Consider the following 20,658-nt stretch of genomic DNA (forward strand, 5'->3'; position numbering starts at 1 on the left):
TTCTTAACCTTAACTGCTATTGCCTGGGGTTAATCTAGGTTTTCTGGGACCTGAAATATACATAATTTGGGAAGGCTTAAAAAATACAAAGAATGTTATTTTTTACAAACTTTTACTTAATTTTATAACCATGTATCGTGTGTTAGGAGCCTCCCCTTCTTGGAAAAAGTCATGCAAACTTGACAGCTCTCTGCTCCTCAGCCTCAGTGTCCTGTCTGTTTTACCTTATGGATATTTCACATCCATCCTTTTTTTTTTGTACTCTCACTGCATTATTTTAGGTCAGTGGTTCATCATCTCTCGCCAGAATAAGTGCAATAGCCTGCTAACTAGTCTCCTGGTTTATAGAGTTGTCCCATAATCGATTTTCCACAGTCACAAGAATTATGTAACTAAAATGAAAATATGATTATTTCATGTTCCTGCTTAAAGCCTTCCAATGGCTCATGATTGCTTTCAGAACAGAGACCCAATCCTCTTGTCAAGGCATATAAGTCCCCCCTTCCATGAGTAATCTTGATACCTGTTCTACCTCACATTCTGACATCCCTCTCAAACTGTGCTCTAGCCATATTACACTACTTGCTTTTCCCTAAATAGGTCATGCTCTCATCTAATCTCCAGGGCTTTGCCCTTACCCTCCTTGGAGCTTGTGATCTACCTTCCTACCCATTTTACCTGAAAAACTCAGCCTTCAGGGTCCATTCAAGCATTACGTTTGTGTGTGTGAAGCCTTCTCTGACACCCAAGTCTAGGTTAAGTGACCCTCTTGGAGTTCCTTTCACACTCACCCACTTTGTAGCACCTAATTCTTCATTTGTCCATCTTCACTAGACTTCTAACTTCTTCAGGATACAGACTACTGTCCTGAAGAGACTACTTTTTAGTCATCACTGCAGCCTCAGTACCTGGAACACAATAGGCAGTCAACAAATATTTCTGCATAAACAATCTCATGAAAGAAACAAGCACTAAGTATAGATTTCTTGCCTAACTAGTATCTCTCATTTTCTCTCTTTTGCATGCTAACTTTGCTAGATTTTTTTAAAAGTGAGGTTCTGGTGATGGGATTATGGGTGTGATGTGGTTTGGATCTGTGTCTCTACCAAATATTATGTGGAACTGTAATGTCCCATTGGAGGTGGAGCCTGGTAGGAGGTGATTGGATCATGAGGGCAAAGTTCTCATGAATAGGTTAGCACCATCCCCTTGGTGCTGTTCTCAGGATAATGAGTGGGTGACTTATCATGAGATCTGGCTGTTTAAAAGTGTGTAGCACACCCCCCCATCCCCGCCAATCTCTCTTTGTCCTGCTCTGGCCATGTAAGACGTGCTTGCTTCCCCTTCACCCTCCTCCATGATTGTAAGTTTCCTGAGGCCTCCCTAGAAGCAAAAGCTTCTATGCTTCCTGTACATCCTGCAGAATTGTGAGCCGATTAAGCCTTTTTTCTTTATAAATTACCCAGTATCAAATATTTCTGTAAAGTAATGCAAGAATAGACTAATGCATAAAATTGGTACCAAGGAGTGGGGCATTGCTATAAAGATACCTGAAAATGTGGAAGTGACTTTGGAACTGGGTAACTGTCAGAGATTGGAAGAGTGTGGAGGGCTCAGAAGAAGATAGGAAAATGAGGGACAGTTTGGAACTTACTAGAAATTGGTTAAGTTTTTGTGACCAAAATGTTGTTAGTGATATGAACAATAAAGTCCAGGCTGAGAAGGTCTCAGATGGTGATAAGGAATTATTGGAAACTGGAGTAAATGTCACTTTTGTTACACCTTAGCAAGTAATTTGGTTGGATTGTGCCCCTGCTCTAGGGATCTGTGGAACTTTGAACTTGAGAGTGATGATTTAGGGTATCTGGCAAAAGAAATTTCTAAGCAGCAAATCATTCAAGATGTGGCCTGGCTGCTTTTCAATGAATGCTCATATGTGTGAGAAAAAAAATTATCTGAAACTGGAACTTATATTAAAAAGGGAAGCAGAGCATAAAACTTTGGAAAATTTGCAGCCTGGTCATGTGGTAGAAAGGAAAAACCCATTTTCAGCAGAGGAATTCAAGCAGGCTGCAGAAATTCGCATAATGAAAAGAAAGGCAAATGCTGATAGCCAAGACAATGGGTAGAAGGCCTCCAAGGCACTGAAGGTAACCTCTCCCATCACAGGCCTGGAGCCCTAGGAGGGAAAAATGGTTTCATGAGCCACACCCAGGGCCCTGCTGCCCTGTGCAGCCTCGAGACCCTGCTCCCAGCTCTGTCTCCAGTCTTGGCTCAGAGGACTCCAGATACAGCTTGGGCTGTTGCTTCAGAGGGTGCAAGCCATAAACCTTGGTGGTATTAAGCCTGTGGATGTGCAGAGTGTGAGAGTTGAGGCTTGGAAGCCTATGCCTAGATTTCAGAGGGTGTATAGAAAAACCTGGATGTGTAAGCAGAAGCCTGCTGCAGGGGCAGAGCCCTCATGGAGAACCTCTACTAGGGCAGTGCCGAGGAGAAATTTGGGGTTGGAGACCCCACACAGAGTCCTCACTGGGACATTGCCTAGCGGAGGTGTGAGAAGAGGGCTGCCATCCTCCAGCCCTTAGAATGTTAGAGCCATTGGAAGCTTGCACCCTGTGCCTGGAAATGCCACAGGCACATGATGCCAGCCCAGGAGAGCAACTGTGGGGTGTGAACCCTGGAAGGCCACAGGGGTGGAGCTGCCCAAGGCCTTGGAAGCCCACCCCTTGCATCAGTGTGCACTGGATGTAAGACATGGAGTCAAAGGAGATTATTTTGGAGCTTTAAGATTTAACGACTGCCCTGCTGGGGTTCAAACTTGCATGGGGCCTGTAGGCCCTTCCTTTTGGCCAATGTCTCCCTTTTGGAATGACAATTTTTACCCAATGCCTATATGCCCTGATATGGTTTGGCTCTGGGTCCCCACTCAAATCTCATCTTGAATTGTAATCCCCATGTGTTAAGGGAGAGACCTCCTGGGAGGTGATTGAATCATGGGGACAGTTTCCCCCATGCTATTCTCATGATAGTGAGTGAGTTCTCATGAGATCTGATGGTTTAAAGTGGGACCTCCTCCTTTGCTTTCTCTCTCTCTCTCTCTCTCTCTCCTGCCACAATGTAAGATGTGCCTTGCTTCCCCTTTGCCTTCCACCACGACTGTAAGTTTCCCAAGGTCTCCCCAGCATGTGGAACTGTGAGTCAATTAAACCTCTTTCGTTTATAAATTACCCAGTCTCAGGTATTCTTCATAGCAGTGTGAAAACAGACTAATATAAAAAATTGGTACTGGGATAGTATTGCTGTGAAGATACCTAAAAATGTGGAAGCATCTTTGGAACTGGGTAACAGGAAGACACTGGAACAGTTTGGAGGACTCAGAGGAAGATGGGGAGATGTGGGAAAGTTCAGAACTTCCTAGAGACTTGTTGAATGAATTTGACCAAAATGCTGACAGTGATATAGACAACAAAGTCCAGGTTGAGGTGGTTTCAGATGAAGATGAGGAACTTATTGGGAACTGGAGTAGAGGTCACTCTTGCTATGGTTAACAAAGAGACCGGCAGGATTTTGCCCCTGCTCTAGAGATTTGTGGAACTTTGAACCTAGATGATTTAGGGTATGTGGCAGAAGAAATTTCCAAGCAGCAAAGCATTCAAGAGGTGACCTGGCTTTTTCTGAAAGCATGCAGTCATATGCATTCACAAAAAGATTATCTGAAACTGGAACTTCTATTTAAAAGGGAAGTCAAGCATAAAAGTTGAGAAAATTTGCAGCCTGACCCTGTGGTAGAAAAGAAAAGCTTACTTCTGGGGACAAATTCAAGCCAGTTGCAGAAACTTGCATAAGTAACAAGAAGAGGAATATCAGTAGCCAAGACAATGGGGAAAATATCTACAGAGCATTTCAGAAATTTTCCTGGCAGCCCCTCCCATCACAGGCCCTGAAGCCTAGGAGGAAAAAATGGTTTTGTGGGCTGGGCCCAGGACCTTGCCGCTTTGTACGGTCTTCGGACTTGGTGCCTTTTATCCCAGCCATGGCTAAAAGGGACCAGTGTATAGCTCAGACCATTGCTTCAGAGGGTGTAATCCCCAAGCCTTGGTGGCTTGCACATGGTGTTGGGCCTGCAGGTGCACAGAAGTTAAGAACTGAGGTTTGGGAACCTCTGCCTAGATTTCAGAGGATATATGGAAACATCTAGATGTCCTGGCAGAAATTTGCTGCAGGGGTGGAGCCCTCATGGAGAACCTCTTTTAGGTCAGACTGCAGAAGGGAAATGTGGGGTTGAAGCCCCTACACAGAGTCCCCACTGGGGTAGTGCCTAGTGGAGCTGTGAGAAGAGGGCCACCATCCTCCAGACCCCATAATATTAGGTCTACTGACAGCCTGCACCATGTGTCTGGAAAAGCCACAGGCACTCAACACTGGCCTGTGAAAGCAGTCATGGGGGTTGCACCCTGCAGAGCCACAGAAGCGGACCTGCCCAATGCCTTGGGAGCCTACTTCTTGCATCAGCATGTCCTAGATTTGAGACATGGAGTCAAAATAGATTATTTTGGAGTTTTAAGATTTAATGAGTGGCCTGTCAGGTTTCACACTTGCATGAGGCCTGTGGCCCCTTTGTTTTGGCCAATTTCTCCCAGTTGGAATGGGAACATTTACCCAATGCCTGTACCCGCATTGTATCTTGGAAGTAACTAACTTGTTTTTGATTTTACAGGTTCATACGTGGAAGGGACTTCCCTTGTCTCAGATGAGACTTTGGGCTTGGGCTTTTGGGTTAATGCTGGAATGAGTTAAGACTTTGGGAGACTGTTGGGAAGGCATGATTGTGTTTTGAAATGTGAGAAGGATATGAGATTTGGGAGGGAACAGGAGTGGAATGACATAGTTTGGCTCTGTCTCCACTCAAATCTAACCTTGAATTGAAATCCCCATGTGTCAAGGGAAGGACCTGCTGGGAGATGACTGTGATACAGAAGGAAAGTGCTGGAAAGAGAAGGGCACTGTCCCTTCAAATAATACAGAAAGGGGGAAGGGTGTGGTCCCTGGCTAGGGCTACACCTCCAGGCCTATGCCCATGGACCTAGGTGAGCACAGACATTTTTGTTTTCCTGCCCAAATGTTGCATTTCCCAAGACTACCCTGGCCTGCCACCCCCACCATCCTGTGCCTATAAAAACCTGGAGACCCTAGCAGGCAGACACAGGTGGCTGGATGTCAAGAGGAGCACATCAGTGGCAGAACACACAGGCAGCTGGATGTTGAGAAGAGCACATCAGTGGAGTAACACACAGGTGGTTGGATGTCAAGAGAAGCACATCAGCAGAGGGACACATAGGTAGCTGGACATTGAGAGGAATGCACTGATAGGCACCAGCATGCCAGCAGGCTGTCAATTGGCAGAACAACACGGAGTTTGACTGGGGCAGTCGGAGAAGAGCTGTCGAGTGGCTTGACTCCAGGGGAAAACTATCTCCCTTCTGGCTCCGCCATCTGCTGAGAGCTACTTCCCCTCAATAAAGCCTTGCACTCATTCTCCAAGCCCACGTGTGATCCGATTCTTCCAGTACACCAAGGCAAGAACCCCAGCATACATATGTGATAAGGCAGGGGTCTAATTGAGCTGGCTAACACAAGCCACCTACAGACAGCTAAGCTAAAAGAGCACCCTGTAACACATGCCCACTGGGGCTTCAGCTGTAAACATTCACACCTAGATACTGCCTTGGGGTCTGAGCCTCACAGCCTGCCCATCTGTGTGCTCCCCTAGAGGTTTGAGCAGCAGGGCACTGAAGGAGTCACACTCCCGTTGCATGCCCTGCAAAGGGGACAAGGGAACTTTTCCTGTTTCAGTTGGATCATGGGGGTGACTTCCCCCATGCTGTTCTTGTCATGGTGAGTGAACTCTCACAAGATCTGATGGTTTGATAAGTTTTTGGCAGTTCCTGTCTCTCTTTCTCTCTTTCTCATCTGACACCATGTAAGATGTGCCTTGCTTCTCCTTCACCTTCCTCCATGTTGTAAGTTTTCTGAGGAGCAAAGTTTTCATGAATGGATTAGCACCATCCACTTGATGCTGTTCTCATCATAGTGAGTTACCATGAAATCTGGTTGTTTAAAAGCATGTGGCACCTCCCTGCTGTCTTTCTCCCTCCTTCTCCAGCCATGTAAATTGTGCTTGCTTCCCCTTCACCTTCGGCCATGATTGTAAGTTTCCCGAGACCTCTCCAGAAGCAGAAGCTTCTATGATTCCTGTACAGCCTGCAGAACTGTGAGCCAATTCAACCTCTTTTCTTTATGAATACCAGACTCAGGTATTTCTTTATAGCAATGTGAGAACAGACTAATACAGGGTGTCTTACCAGCTGAGCATCCCAAATCTGAAAACTCAAAATCTAAAATGCTCCAAAACCAGAAATGTTGAGTGCTAACACAACATTCAGAGGAAGTGCTCATTGGAACATTTTGGATTTCAGATTTTTGGATTTGGGAAGCTCAACCAGTAAGTATAATGCAAATATTCCAAAATCCTAAAAAGTCCGAAATCCAGAACACTTTGGGTCCCAGGCATTTTGAATAAAGGATAATCAACCTGTATATTATGTTTCTATTCATTATTTATATTAAATATAATTTTAATTGTGACTTGTTTTATCCCAGTGTAGTGGGGAAAAATATTAAATTCATGAAGTGACAGTGGATGTGCTTTGAGCATAGTATTTAAGAAAACGGTCCTTTGGGCTATGCCACACAGTGATGATGGAAACTCATGTGATGGAGTTCAGAGTGAATTACCAGTGGACCTGGGTCCTAACTTCTAATTATCAAGTCCGAAGAGGAAGGAGCTAGTAACACCGTCTCTTTTCAGAGGAAGCACTTGAGGAGTGAACAGGTTGGGTGACTCAACTAAGGCTACACATTCGTCTCCTTATTTCCAGTCTTACTCTCTTTCCACTTTATCATAGTGACAAAAACAAAAAACATCTTTGTCCTAGCAAGACTTGGCTATACAAATTTAGTGAAACAGAGAGAGCCTTTTGAGCATACATTTCTGCTTAGAACGTAAAGAATGTGAGTTCTAAAATGATTGTGAATCTTCCATGCCTAGAATTTGATGAAATAGCACTAGTTCCTAATTCGCTTTAATTTTATTTGATCATTAGTGCTTAAGAAAGGAGCAACATTTGCAGGATATTTGCTTCTGGCCATATGCTCCATTCAGAACCTTGGAACTAGACGTTTTTCCTGGAAGGTCTGTTTAACGGTGACTGAGTACCTAGCATCTGGGAAAAGAGGCAGCCAATTTCAAGTTTCCTTTCTGGAATTCCAACAGATCTGAAAGTATTTCAGGGTCCGATTAAATCTTCGCCTTGTTTAGATGTTGTCACATCCAGACAGTCTTTGTTAATTTGGCTCTCAATTAGTCTGTTAATATTCTCAGATTTATATTTTGGCTACTTGCATGCTAAAAAGAAATCACATAGAGTTGGGGAATTTGGTTCTGCAAAACTGCGTGATTTTTTTAAAAACAGGTACAATTCTATGATTTTTAAAGTTTGTATTATCCATGCCCTAAAATGACTCACATGCTTCAATGCAGGATACAAAAAATATTTTAAAAAATCATTTGACTTGCTGGAGTAGAGATGTTAAGAGAAAATCAGTAGGGAATAACACATTTAGGAAAGGTGAAAATGCACAAGTTATGACACATTTTGGCCCAGCTCAAAATCCTTAAAGCACTGATGTCTTGTTCCAATTTTTTCCCATTACTTTCACTCCAATCCTATTCTTACTTATTTCCAACCAAGTAGTTTCATATGTATTTGTGTTGGGCTCCACTGGGGGAAAATAGCCATGCGGTGCTCCACCAGCTGACTGAAAAGGAGTGTTTCCCCCACACATACACTCAGCACTGAACTGGGGGCAGTGGTCGGGCACTCAGTAGGGGACGGAGGAGGGGGTCTAAGACAGTGTTACTATCAGTTGTGTGCCACTGGAAGGAAGGTCAGGGCAGGGAAATCTCCCTACTTCACTACTCAGGTCTCTGGGTTGGGCTTGCCGCTCTTCTTGGGGAAGAGCCACTTCTTGGGGCCCTGCACACAAGAGGACGCACGTGGAAAGGGTCTGTAAACCGACACCGGTCCTGCTAACCGCAGGTGACCACGGCACTGTCTTCTTGCGGAGAATTTTTTTTTTTTACGTCAGGCCTCATGCTCGCCACACGGGGATCGCCGCCAGGGCTGTGCTGCCGGGTCCCCGCCACATGCTGGAAGCACTGGAGGCGCGGTCCCGGCGCGACCTCGCGAGGCGCCCGCACTGGCCGCAGGACTGCGGGACTGGCGGTGGCGGCGGCTGCGCGGGGCGGGGCGGGGCTTGGCTACGGGGAAATGACGTCGCCGTCCCCGCGCGCGCCCTGGTAACGGCGGGTCCCGCGTCCTCCTCCATGTCCCCGCCTACCCCCGCCGCAGCCCGCCCCGTCTCCTCCTCCCTCCGCAGCCTCGCCGAGTCCTCGGTGTGGACTGCGAGTGGGACTCGGGGAGCCACTCTGTCCTCGACGCCTCCGCCGGGCGCGGGCTGAGGAACCAGCGAGAGCAGACCCGGCCCCTGGCCGCCGCCACCCAACCCCGGGCATCTACCCCGCGCCGTTGTCCCCGCGGCATCGGGCCGGCGGGACCGCCCCGTCCCTTCCAGGGGTGACCCGGGGGTCGCGGGCGGGACGGCGCCTGCGACCGAGTCTGGGGGGCGCCGGGTGTCGGGTCGGGAAGTGGCCGCCGCGACTCTTGCCTCGCGGGCGTCGTTGCTCCGCGGGCCTGCCTCTGCGCGCGGGGACAGGTGCCCCGGCCGGGGTCTGTCGGGAAGATGGCGACCCCGGGCATGAGCTGGCAGCAGCACTATTACGGCGGCTCGGCGGCCGGGGCGGCCAAATTCGCGCCCTCGCCGGCCGCCGCGCAGCTGGCTGGGCACAGCATGGACTACAGCCAGGAGATGCACCTGAAAATGAGCAAGAAAATCGCCCAGCTCACTAAGGTAAGGGGCGCAGCGGCGGGGCGGGTGGCGACCCTGTGCGGGCCGCGCCAGACTCACCTGTCTGCCTGGGAGGCAGCACGCCTTGCGCCCGCAGCAAAGGGAACGCGACTCCTCCGCCGAAGCAACAGCCGGAGACACCTCCAAAACCCTGCAAACTTTGGTGTAACGCTGGCAACATGAATTTAAACTAGACTGCACAACGGCACGGTGGGTGTAAGGGACTTGCACCTGCTTGCCCTTTAAGGCTAAGCCAGCACAGAACAAATTAGGATTTAGTTCCTTTACTCCACAATACTAAATCACTTTACTGTTGCTCCCATGCATCTGCCAGGGCTCCACGAGGCATCACACTACAGTACCAGTTGAAGTACAGTACCGTATTTACGTAATATGACTCGGAATTAAACAGTATCTTACTGGTTAGTTAAGGGGAGACTCAACTTTCAGAGGAATGTAGAAGGGTAAAACATACCTTGAGTGCCGATTTGGGGCATTTAATGAGTCATTCCTTATCCTGACAAAATGTCAAACAAGGCTTATTAGATGAATCACACTGTGTCTGCATCTAGTTCAATGTTTGTCTATCGAAGGATAATTTTCAAGGAGCAGATAGCCGTCAAATTCAGCCACGTGTAGTTAGGACTGTAACTAAATCAGGGGACTTTTTTCTAATTTAATAAATGTCGATAATGAGAAGGAATTGGTATCTGTGAAGCAAGAGCAATTCCTATCAGTTATATTGCTCTGCTTAGATCTCACCAGCAATCTAGCAATACCTATCAGTAAGAAGTGATTTATGGTGTCTGAAAGTTAAGAAATGTGGTGTACCTTAATGTGTTTAAGCTGTCTCCTAACAGCTCGTTAGGAGAGTTCGTATGCTGAAGAGAGATGGGCATCGTGGGGGTTACTGCTAGATAGCCTCCGAGTCTGACTCAACTCTAGAGTTCTCATATAATCCCATTGCTGGTTGGCACTTTTGAGAGAGTGAAGTAAGACATGAGATTCCGAAGAGAGGAAAGGAAGGAAATGGGAGTGAAAAAACGATGAAAAGAGAATAAAAAGATTTTAGTAAAGAAATGTGACTGAGGATAGAAAAGATAACATAAAAGGACTACAAAATGAGAGCACAAATGGAAGAGCAAAAGAAAAGTTACAGGTAGGTAACAGTTAAACTCACCCAATGTCTTGTGAAGTTTTCATCTTTTATTTTATCTCAGCACTGACTCAGAAGTTGTTTGTGCGGTGTTTTGTTTCCTTTTTTGTCAGAGTATTGCATTCAGAGAAAGGAAGATCTAAGAAGGATGATAGTAGTGTATCATCAGAACATTTACACATTTGGAGTCTAAAAGCCAGGCTTCCTGCAACAGTGTTTGATCTTCTGAATACTGATGTCCTGAATGAAGCACATGAATATTTATTCTGATTTTCTCTTATGATGTGTCCATAACATCCACTGTTCTCATTTTAGATGTAACCCTCTAGAGCCCTACTGTAAGTAATAGGAAAACTCAGTAAATTGGTTGTGGGACTGTGTACTGTTTAATAAAAGCTGTTGCTCTTCAGTACATTTTTTTTCTTTCTACTTAACACTTTTTCAGTTTCCTGTTCTTTTATCAGAAAAAAATAAGTCAGTACCACCGGTAAAGGTAGGTGTATTGATTGGAAGCTGGTATTTTCTGCCATTACATTACCCACCTCATATCTAATGAGACAAGAGGGTGCTCTCAGGCCAGTGCTCTCACACTGCTTGAATGCCTCATCTGATCTTTACTGAGTGTTACTTGGACTCTGTGGTTTTGTGTTTGTAGTTACAGTCTCTAAACACTCTCCATACCCTCTGCTAAGTACTTCAGACATTTAATCCTTCATACTAGCTTTCTCAGTGTCACATTTTGGACTGGATATTGTCACATTATTGACATTTTGGACTGGATAATTCCTTGTTGGTTGTGGGATATCCTGTGTGTTACAGGATGTTTAGCAGCATCCCTGGCAGTACTCAGTGGGTACCAGTAGCTACCCTCCCACACCCACCCCCAGTCATGACAGTAAACATGCCTCCAGATATTACCAAATTTTCCCAGGATGGGGCAAGGTAGTTGGGACAGAATCATTCCAATAAGAACCATTAACATATCCTGAAATATCTAGGGATTATCCTGCCTTTGTTTACTAAGATAAGGCCTGAGAATGAAACAGTCTGATAATAGGACTCTGTTGCAGCCAACATCTTTCTATTTCTACAGACATATAATAAGACTTGCTTTCTTTATGTACCATTTTGAAAGTTGTCAAATTTTACAGTCATATACACTTATTGTAAATACTGTACCATAAGCATGACATCATGAATGTATATAAACATAGAGAGGGACTGTTACGAACTTTACTACTATCTGCCATATAGAATTTTTACTCATGAAGAGTTTATTCATATTAGCAGAGGTGCGTTCCCACTATGGTTGGAGCTTGACAATGGCTTATATTTCATAATTGTACACTGTAAACGTAACCATTAAAATTGGATTTTATTTCTTTTGGAAAGAAGTCAGTAGAACTCAACTCTTCAGCATTATAGCAGCAGCGCACTTAAGAGCAGTGTGGGAACCTGACACACTGAGTTAAAATTCTCACTCCACCACTTACTACTATTGTGACCTTGAGCAAGCCATTAAACACTGAGCCTCAGTTTCCTAATCTTTAAAATAGAGATGATAATACCTATTTTACAGAATTATAGTGGCACATAGTAGGCTCTTCATTCAGGCTGTCACTAACTGAAAAGACATATACTAATATGAGTATTAATAAAATACGGATATTTTTAAAAATGCTTCTCTCCTTTTAAAATAAACCATTCTGCATTTAACAGCGTTGTATGATAGTGCACTTATTTTGAGAGTTTTCTGCTAAACTTTTTAAAAAATATGTATATAGTAGTTTTTTTTCTCCTTTGAATATCAAAGTTTAAAGGTTTCACATTTATTCTGTATCGTGGTAGTATAGTACTGAAAATACAGTGTGCATGTTTCAGAAGATTTGGCTCGCTATGAAAGGATAAGCATGAAAGTAATATATATTATAATTTTGCCCAGAGCGAAGCTCAATATATTTTTAACTAAAAAGCAGTCTTTGCTGTATGCATATTTGTTCAGATCCTGTTTCCTAAGAGCCTAACATAGCAACCTTCTCATGGTAAGGAGAACAGCAGTTCTTTAAGCACCTTTAATATAAGGGAGACTTTGGGGAATGTTACAGATACAGCTGGGAGCAAGACACAGTCTCTGCCTTTTAAAGGAAGCCTAGCATATTTGGGTCACTCATGTCAAGTTTTAAGAATTAATATTAGATTCTTGAGCTACATTATGGCAAGTTTCTGCAAATGTTAATGGCTGAACTATCTCAAGATAGGCAGTGAAGCTGGATGGGTTCAGTTATGTTTTGTAAGACCACATCTGTATACTTCTGTGCTCTCCACTGTGTTGACTTTTCAGGATATTAGAAAAGCAGGCCTTGTGGGATGTAATTATAAAAGCTTTTTTTTTTTTTTTTGTCACTTCAAATTTTTTTCCCTTTTTGTCTCTTTCAATTTACTCTTTGAGACTGGTTCATCCTCTGCCATGGATTAACTTAATTTTTCTGGTTGCTCTTAGATAGTACAAATCATCCTTCAGTAACAAAGTCACAAAAGTCTCAATTTGATTATTAAAATTAAAATGCCCGGTACCAACAAGTAAAAACTGCAGACCAAGCCTGAAATAAAGATGAGGCTTCTGCCTTAACTGGTCTCTTGTTCTGTCTCTTGCAAGGAGGAAGCCAGTAACTGGGGAAGGGGGTATCATTGCCTTTTCACTTCTTACCTGGTTTTCCTACTCTTCCTGCTTTGTCTTGCCAGTTCTGGTTTCTGACCCTTCCAAAGTTGGACAAGGAAGAAGCAAAAAGAGGAAAGAGGAGCAGCAAACTTTTACTTGATTAGTGAAGAAGCTAGCTGGTGATTTAGTTTCAGTGCTTTTGTAGCCGTTGCAGATGTTTAAAGCTTGTTCTTTCACTGAGAATCCTCTACCTCCCACCTGAGTGGCTCTAGATTTTCACCTGAATTCCTTGACAGTGAGAATTCCCTTACGTTCTGGTTGGTTGCTTCCTCCTTCCTCAGCCTCTTAGAGCTAGCAGTACCTTCACCTTCACTGTGCAGAGGTCTGTGCAAACTCTAGATGCCCCTCTTGCATGGACTCGTGTGATCCTACCCCAGGTTGCTCGCTCTCCTGTAGAGGCCACATAGGGAGCACTCATTCTTTGCACAAACTCTGCTGGTGGTCCCAGTTCAGCCCTCTCTCTCGTTGTCACATGCCTCTTCATGCAGCTTCTCATCCTTTAGATTTTCCAGGGATTAATCAGGTACCAGGTCAGCATGTTCTTCAAACTGCTTGAGACACATGTCAAGTTCTTCAAGTCATCCGCGCAAAGCCTTTTTCCCTAGGCTTTAGATGTGGGACAAGCATCTTCCACCCTTCCCCCTTGAAGACACAGGCCCCTGTTACCACAGCTCTCCCCAGGGAAATCTCTGAAACCTATTCTGTAATCTCCTTGAAGCGCCACCTCACTGGTGGTGGGGGTAGACAGTAACACACCTTAGCACTCTTTTCTTTAGACTGCCTCTTCTCATTTTCGAGAATGATCTGGCAGCTGCTTTGGAATGTCATTTCTGTTGTCTTTGGTTCTCAGAAGAAACTTCCCTTTTAATACCTTGTTGTGTTAGCTGCTTATCAAATGCCTTTTTAGTTGATTGCACTTTTGATAGAGTCTATTTATCACTTACTAGTATAGACATAACTAATATATGGTACAGTGTAAGTTCCCAAACAGCAGGAAGTAGTTTCTTTTGTGTTTTCTGTGCTTAGCATCAAGTCCTCTTATTTAATACCCAGCTTATGGCTCTGCTACTAAAACTGTCCTGACCAACTACCCTTGTTGGGCTTTCCTTGCTGTGCATTAGCATTGATTGTTGGTACTTCTTACTTGATGCTTAATAATGCAAACTTGCAAATACTGTTTATTGTGTTTATAAATATACTTTGTTTTCGTAATTTGACTGTAAGGTTCTCAGCTCTAGGGACTGTATCTTTTATTTCATGTAACCTTAATATGAATGGTTTGCACATAGTACCAAAGCTTAATAAGTATTTACTGAAGAAGATAGTGGTCGTAATGATACAGCAAGTAATTTTGTTATACAATAGAGAAAGGCAGTATTTTTTTTTTTTTTTTTTTTTTTTTTTTTGAGACGGAGTCTTGCTCTGTCGCCCAGGCTGGAGTGCAGTGGCCGGATCTCAGCTCACTGCAAGCTCCACCTCCCGGGTTCACGCCATTCTTCTGCCTCAGCCTCCTGAGTAGCTGGGACTACAGGCGCCCGCCACCTCACCCGGCTAGTTTTTTGTATTTTTTTAGTAGAGACGGGGTTTCACCGTGTTAGCCAAGATGGTCTCTATCTTCTGACCTCGTGATCCGCCCATCTCAGCCTCCCAAAGTGCTGGGATTACAGGCTTGAGCCACCGCGCCCAGCCAAAAAGTAGTATTTTTTAGGAATTGTATCTGGGTTAATGATAGATCATTTCAACTGAGTTAAATTATTCCTAAATATGTAAATGTTTATTGACTGCCCTTTAAACTGCTTCAAAAAGCTATTTTATTTCTTAATATATTTTTGATGTAAAAAATAAAAATATAAAGTTCTTTGTCTACCTTATAAATATTTGTCATTTCAAAGTGTAGGTAATTAATATACTAGTTTCTTAGCAAATATAAAAAAGCTTTGTGATTAGTCATTTTATACTAACTCTGCTTTTACTATATCTAAAACCAAAATGTGTTTATATAACACCAAAACCAGTGAATTTTTCAAATAATACTATTGTCTCTTCATGAAATAAATGATTTTTCACTAATTGGTTTGTTTGAATTACCTAGATACTCTTTCATAATACTTCTGTGTTGCTTATGACTTGAGTCTTTGAACAAGAGTGGTAAGTGGCCTCATAAAACATAGCAATTGGCTGAGTTTCGCGTTAGCACTAGTACATGCCAAATGCAGCATCTCTTTTTCTTTGTTACATTGCAGCTTTGCCATGCTATTATGCAGTGGCTTGGATGTAATCTTTTAGTCACAGTTGAGTGGTTTGGATTAATTTCTTGCATTTTACTAATGGACACAAAAGCATAGTATCCTATTAATTAATTGGTCACAAACTTACAAAGGGACTTCCTTTAGAGTTAAAGATTTAGAGTTAAAGGTTAAGGTTTAGGTCAGGCGCCCTCGCTCACGCCTACAATCCCAGCACTTTGGGAGGCCAAGGCAGGCAGATCACTTGAGGCCATGAGTTGGAAACCAGCCTGGCCAACATGGTGAAATCCCATCTTTACAAAAAATACAAAAAATTAGCTGGTGTGGTGGTGGGTGCTTGTAATCCCAGCTACTTGGGAGGCCGAGGCACGAGAATTGCTTGAGCTCAGGAGGTAGAGATTGCAGTTGAGATCATACCACTGCACTGAAGCCTGGGTGACAGAACAAGACTCTGTCTCAAAAAAAAAAAAAAAAGATTAAAGGTTTAGACTTTAGACTGTGACCAAGCTGACCCTCTCGTTCTCTCATTTTATAGGTATGGAAGGTGAGGGCCCAGTGTCATTTGAAGATTACTCAACCTGAACTCACATTCAGGTCTCTAGATTGGTCTGGGCGGGCGTGGCCACACTAACAGGCCTCTTTTCCCTGTGTCTATCTTCTTTCTAATATTACTGATTCAATGCGAGACCACAGAGTTGTTGTTTTTCCATGTTGGAACCATGTTTTACTTACCATTTGAATCACAGATTTTTGATAAGGGTGAAACCAGCCTGTCTCTCCTCTGTATACTTTCTGTAGAACTTTCTGGGTTTATAGGTTGTATGTTTTGTATACTATGACTTGGTCACTTTGTTTTTTTTGGTTTTTTTGTTTTGTTTTTTGAGACGGAGTCTTGCTCTGTCGCCCAGGCTGCAGTGCAGTGGCCGGATCTCAGCTCATGCAAGCTCCACCTCCTGGGTTGACGCCATTCTCCTGCCTCAGCCTCCCGAGTAGCTGGGACTACAGGTGCCCGCCACCTCACCAGGCTAGTTTTTTTTTTTTTTTTTGTATTTTTTAGTAGAGATGGGGTTTCACCGTGTTAGCCAGGATGGTCTCGATCTCCTGACCTCATGATCCGCCCATCTCGGCCTCCCAAAGTGCTGGGATTACAGGCTTGAGCCACCGCGCCCGGCCGACTTGGTCACTTTGTAACAGGTTTTTTGTATGTGCTGCCAGCTTAATGTCATAATATTTTCACGTTTTTATTAACAGATTTAGTCATTCCAAACAAACATATTTAAAATAACATTAACTTAGAGACTGCCATACTTGGTGTGAAAATTACTACTGTGGTTATTTTAGATGTCTTTCTTTTGACTGCTTTCATTCTTGATTAGATTGTTGCTTAGACCTCATTCCTAAATGCAGTAAATTGCAAGTTTTCCAGTTTTTATCAACTTCACTATCTGTTTTGTTTGTTTATGAAAATCCTTTGGTAGCCTCTAATCACCAGTCTTAAAAAGTGTTATGAAAGATAAAGATTCAGCAAGAATATGTGACTGGAGTAATTTCTTCATTTTAATTGATAAGCTCCCTATACTTTAACTTGTAAAATTGTGATATTTTTGAAAATTTTGTATCTCTTAAATGTGAGATGAGAATGGAGAATAACCTGGGTCTAGTTTGTGGAAGAAAATAGGAGGTAATGGGGCCAGGGGAGTATTGATAAAATTCTTTTATTTTGCACTTTCAATTGATCTTATGAGGTTTTTCTTTTTAAGAAAATCTTTATAAGCATTCAAATAAATTTGAATATTATGCCGTGAAATGGAAAAGATGTGAATGACAGGAGTTCGTAATGCCATTCTTTTTATTCACCACAGGAAGTTTCTAATCTGCAGGCCACTTTAGAATGTAAAGGACATTAAGTAAATGTCGGAGTCGGTTCGCCATGTCCTTTTTTGGAGATAGACACCTATAGGAGACAATTACTAATTGAATTCAGGATTAGATAAATAGATAAATAAAAACAGCAACATTGAGATCCCATCTCTACTTTTTAAAAAATAAAAATAAAGAAAACCGATGTTATAAATGGTAGTTTGATATGGGAGAATCATATCAAACTATTAGGTTTATATTTTATATGTCAAGTGTGGTCTAAACCATAGGGGACTTTTTAGATTGACCTAGAGACTTAATGGTCCTTCAAAATATTGGAAAATATTCTTTGACTATCAATTAATATATAAAAGTGAATTTTTGAAACAATGATATTTGCAAGTTGGAGATTGCCAGTTGTAGTATTTTGGTATGCTTAACATTTAAGACCAAAGCAAATATTTTAGAAAATCTGTGATTCTTAACTTTTAACTAAATTACATTGGTGAACAACTGTTATTTGTAGCCTTATTTCACCAAGGATTACATCTTTCTTTTCTACAGAAACTTCAACGAGAATGTATAAAAAATAGTGAAGTTGAATATATGAATTTTTTATCCCGTATCTTACAGTATTATCTTGAGATGTAAATGGAGGCTGAAGCGATCAAAGGATCTCTAATACATGGAAAAACAAAAGACTTAGTGATCAACAATCATATGTGGAATTTGGATATTTTAGACTTGGCTACTGTGTGCTACCTCATTTAATTGTAAAGGAGATAGTACTTCTAATGATTTTTTAAATTGCTAATCTGTATTTCCTTATTTATATGTACCATCTCTATACTGAAGTTTAAGGAAGTTGGAAAGTAAAACATTTCATCTATAAAGTACATTACTAATATTTAAATTATCAATAAAATTGATAATTTTAGTAAAAGAATAGCATAAATTCCTATTTATGCTAAATTATTAGAGAATGAGTTATTTCAGTTAACTGGAAGTTTCCATAGCAGTTAATAATTTTTCACTTTCTAATATAGTATACGTACATTTACATCATACCATTCATATATCACACTAGAGTTCTTCATCAACTCCAGATCACTGTTAGGATCATCAGTGCATATACAGGAAATTGGACCAAGCTTATACTAGTCCTATTAGGCCAGATCTATGAATGCTGATATTTAATTTCTGAATGAATTGTTACTTGCCCTTTTACTTTTCATGTCTTTCTTATAAAATGAAGTTCCACATTTGAATATTTACAAATTCTAGACATTGGCCTTGGTGGTTGAGCAGATTTTATTTATTCTGGCGAATGTGTGTCTGTGTGTTCACAGGTATTTGCATTTTTCATCCTGCAGCTCCTTCAGCACAGTTTTAAAGATTCTCATTTCTTTCAGAAAACATTTTATGACCAAAATACTAAACAGTATTGTTTGCCTACTTTTAGATGTTTCACCTAGTGAATTTTGGGAGTAAGGTGTGTGTGTGTGTGTGTGTTTAATGGTCTACTCAGAGTAATAAAATATACTTAGATACGACCAAAGTAGAACATATAGGTCTATGTGTTTGGTAAACTTGTTGAATGCCTACTATATGAAAGACATTGTGCTTGGTACTATTAATTATTTAATACTATTTATTATTCCATTTCAGGCTATGTATTTAGGTTGGTGCAAAAGTAATTGCGGCTTGGGCCTTTATTTTCAATGGCAAAAACCTCAATTGCTTTTGTGCCAACCTAATACTTTACTTATTTTTTCTGACTGACTTGAGAAAATGTATCTGGAATATATTAATCATATATTTTAATTACAACATATTTATCAGTACACTAATTCTGACAAATTTTAAATGTGTAATCATGGGCAACTTTTTCTATTTGGTTTCATTCTTTTTGGCTAGAACTTATATACGTGCTTTTCTTGGATAAAGAAACTATGCTGATGCCTTCTAAGTTCTCTAATAAGGTTTTGATGCCTCAGTTGACATATTCTGGTTACAAATCTCTAATATATTTGGCTGGGGAGTAGAGCGGGCAAAAGGAAATTTCAGTCTTGGAAACCCCGGAGTTAATGTGTTTGTGTTAGGTTTAGGCTTCTCATGGGCAGCCGGAGGGCCACATTGTTCCCAGAGCCAAACGGCCCAGTGAGTCAGCAGTGCCCATCATATGGGTCAGAGGTGTGGTTCAGTAAGTTAGGCATACCCTTATTTGAATTTCACCTTCACCACTTCCTATTGTTTGACTTTAATACATATTTTAACCACTCAGGGCTGTGTTGTCCTCATCTATAAAATGAGAATAACAAAGCCTACTTCATAGAATTATTGTAAAGATTAAAGGAGATAATTGATGCGGGAGAGAGGAGTCGGTTTGCACCCACTATCCCTTCCTGACTTGGTTTAGCCTCTGCTGACATACTCTCTAATGATAAAGTAGGTTTTTAGGCCAGGCACGGTGGCTCACACCTGTAATCCTGGCACTTTGGGAGGCTGAGGTGGGTGGATCACAGTTGAAGTCAGGAGTTTGAGACCAGCCTGGCCAACATGGTGAAACCCTGTCTCTACTAAAAATACAAAAATTAGCCGGGTGTGGTGGCACATGCCTGTAATCCCAGCTACTCTGGAGGCTGAGGCAGGAGAATCGCTTGAACCCAGGAGGCAGAGGTTGTGGTGAGCTGAGATTATGCCACTGCACTCCAGCCTGGGCGCACGGTGAAACTTCATCTCAAACCAAAAAAACAAAAACAATAAAGTAGTTTTTTTATATATATTTATTTTGTTTGTTTATTTATTTATTTTTTAGAGATGGGGTCTGGCTATGTTGTCCAGGCTGGCGTACAGGGGTGTCCTCATAGCTTGCTGCAACCTTACACTCCTGGGGTCAAGTGATCCTTCCACCTCAGTTTTCCGAGTAGCTGGGATTATGGGTGTAAGCCACTGTGCCCAGCTGTATTTTCTTTTCTGATGGATATATAGTCTGCATTGTTAGGGACCATAGCTGTCAAGTAGAGGTTGAGCAGCAAATAAAATATAGTCAGTTCTCATTATTCGTAGTAGTTGTATTCCATGGTCTAGGGAGAATACAGAGCTGGGTTCTTGACACCCTGTGGTCACAACATTTTCACCAACTGATCAATGTATAACCTTGTTTTATGTGTGTTTCTGTTTGAAACACCTTTTAAAATATATATTGATGCATTAACAGTGAACCCACAGCCAAATATCACTGTAACTCATGCCTGAACAAAGGTTATTTAACACACCTCGAGTGTTAGATTTTGGGGTTACATATAAATTTTAGCAAGTAAGATAATTTACAAATATGGAGTCCATGAGTAGAGGAGATCAACTGTATCTAAAAATGGAGGCACAACTTTGCATCTGCTGTTTTCTTAGCTCCTGCTGTTTATCAGCTATTGTTAGGGGCCTAAGTGACTATGACTCTTATTACCACCCTAAACACCCTCACGTGAGTGTGACTTTGACTCATTATCTCGGTAAACACCCTCAGATGAAAGGGGTGGAAAGGATAGGGGAGGCTGAAATACTAATCTTTTGTGTGAGTTGGCAATCACCTACAGGCCACCCTACAATCATAAGCATGGGATAAAATTATTTCCTTGTATGTTAATTGT

General features: G+C 42.2%; 1 protein-coding gene across 5 annotated transcripts in view; it reads left to right on the forward strand.

Annotated features, from left to right (window-relative positions):
- Positions 1-8,408: 8,408 nt before the first annotated feature.
- FAM184A (family with sequence similarity 184 member A) overlaps positions 8,409-20,658 on the forward strand; it is a 128,083-nt gene continuing 115,833 nt past the window's right edge. For all 5 annotated transcript variants that reach the window (XR_007725178.1, XM_050788742.1, XM_050788746.1 and 2 more), the window contains exon 1: positions 8,409-9,030. Coding sequence is in view for 4 of the 5 variants with exons in the window: in XM_050788742.1 (XP_050644699.1) it covers positions 8,863-9,030 (168 nt within the window). In the remaining variant the exon portion in view is untranslated. The remainder of the gene's footprint in view (positions 9,031-20,658) is intronic.

Source organism: Macaca thibetana, chromosome 4, assembly GCF_024542745.1.
Source record: "Macaca thibetana thibetana isolate TM-01 chromosome 4, ASM2454274v1, whole genome shotgun sequence".
In the NCBI taxonomy this organism is placed as follows: domain Eukaryota; kingdom Metazoa; phylum Chordata; class Mammalia; order Primates; family Cercopithecidae; genus Macaca; species Macaca thibetana.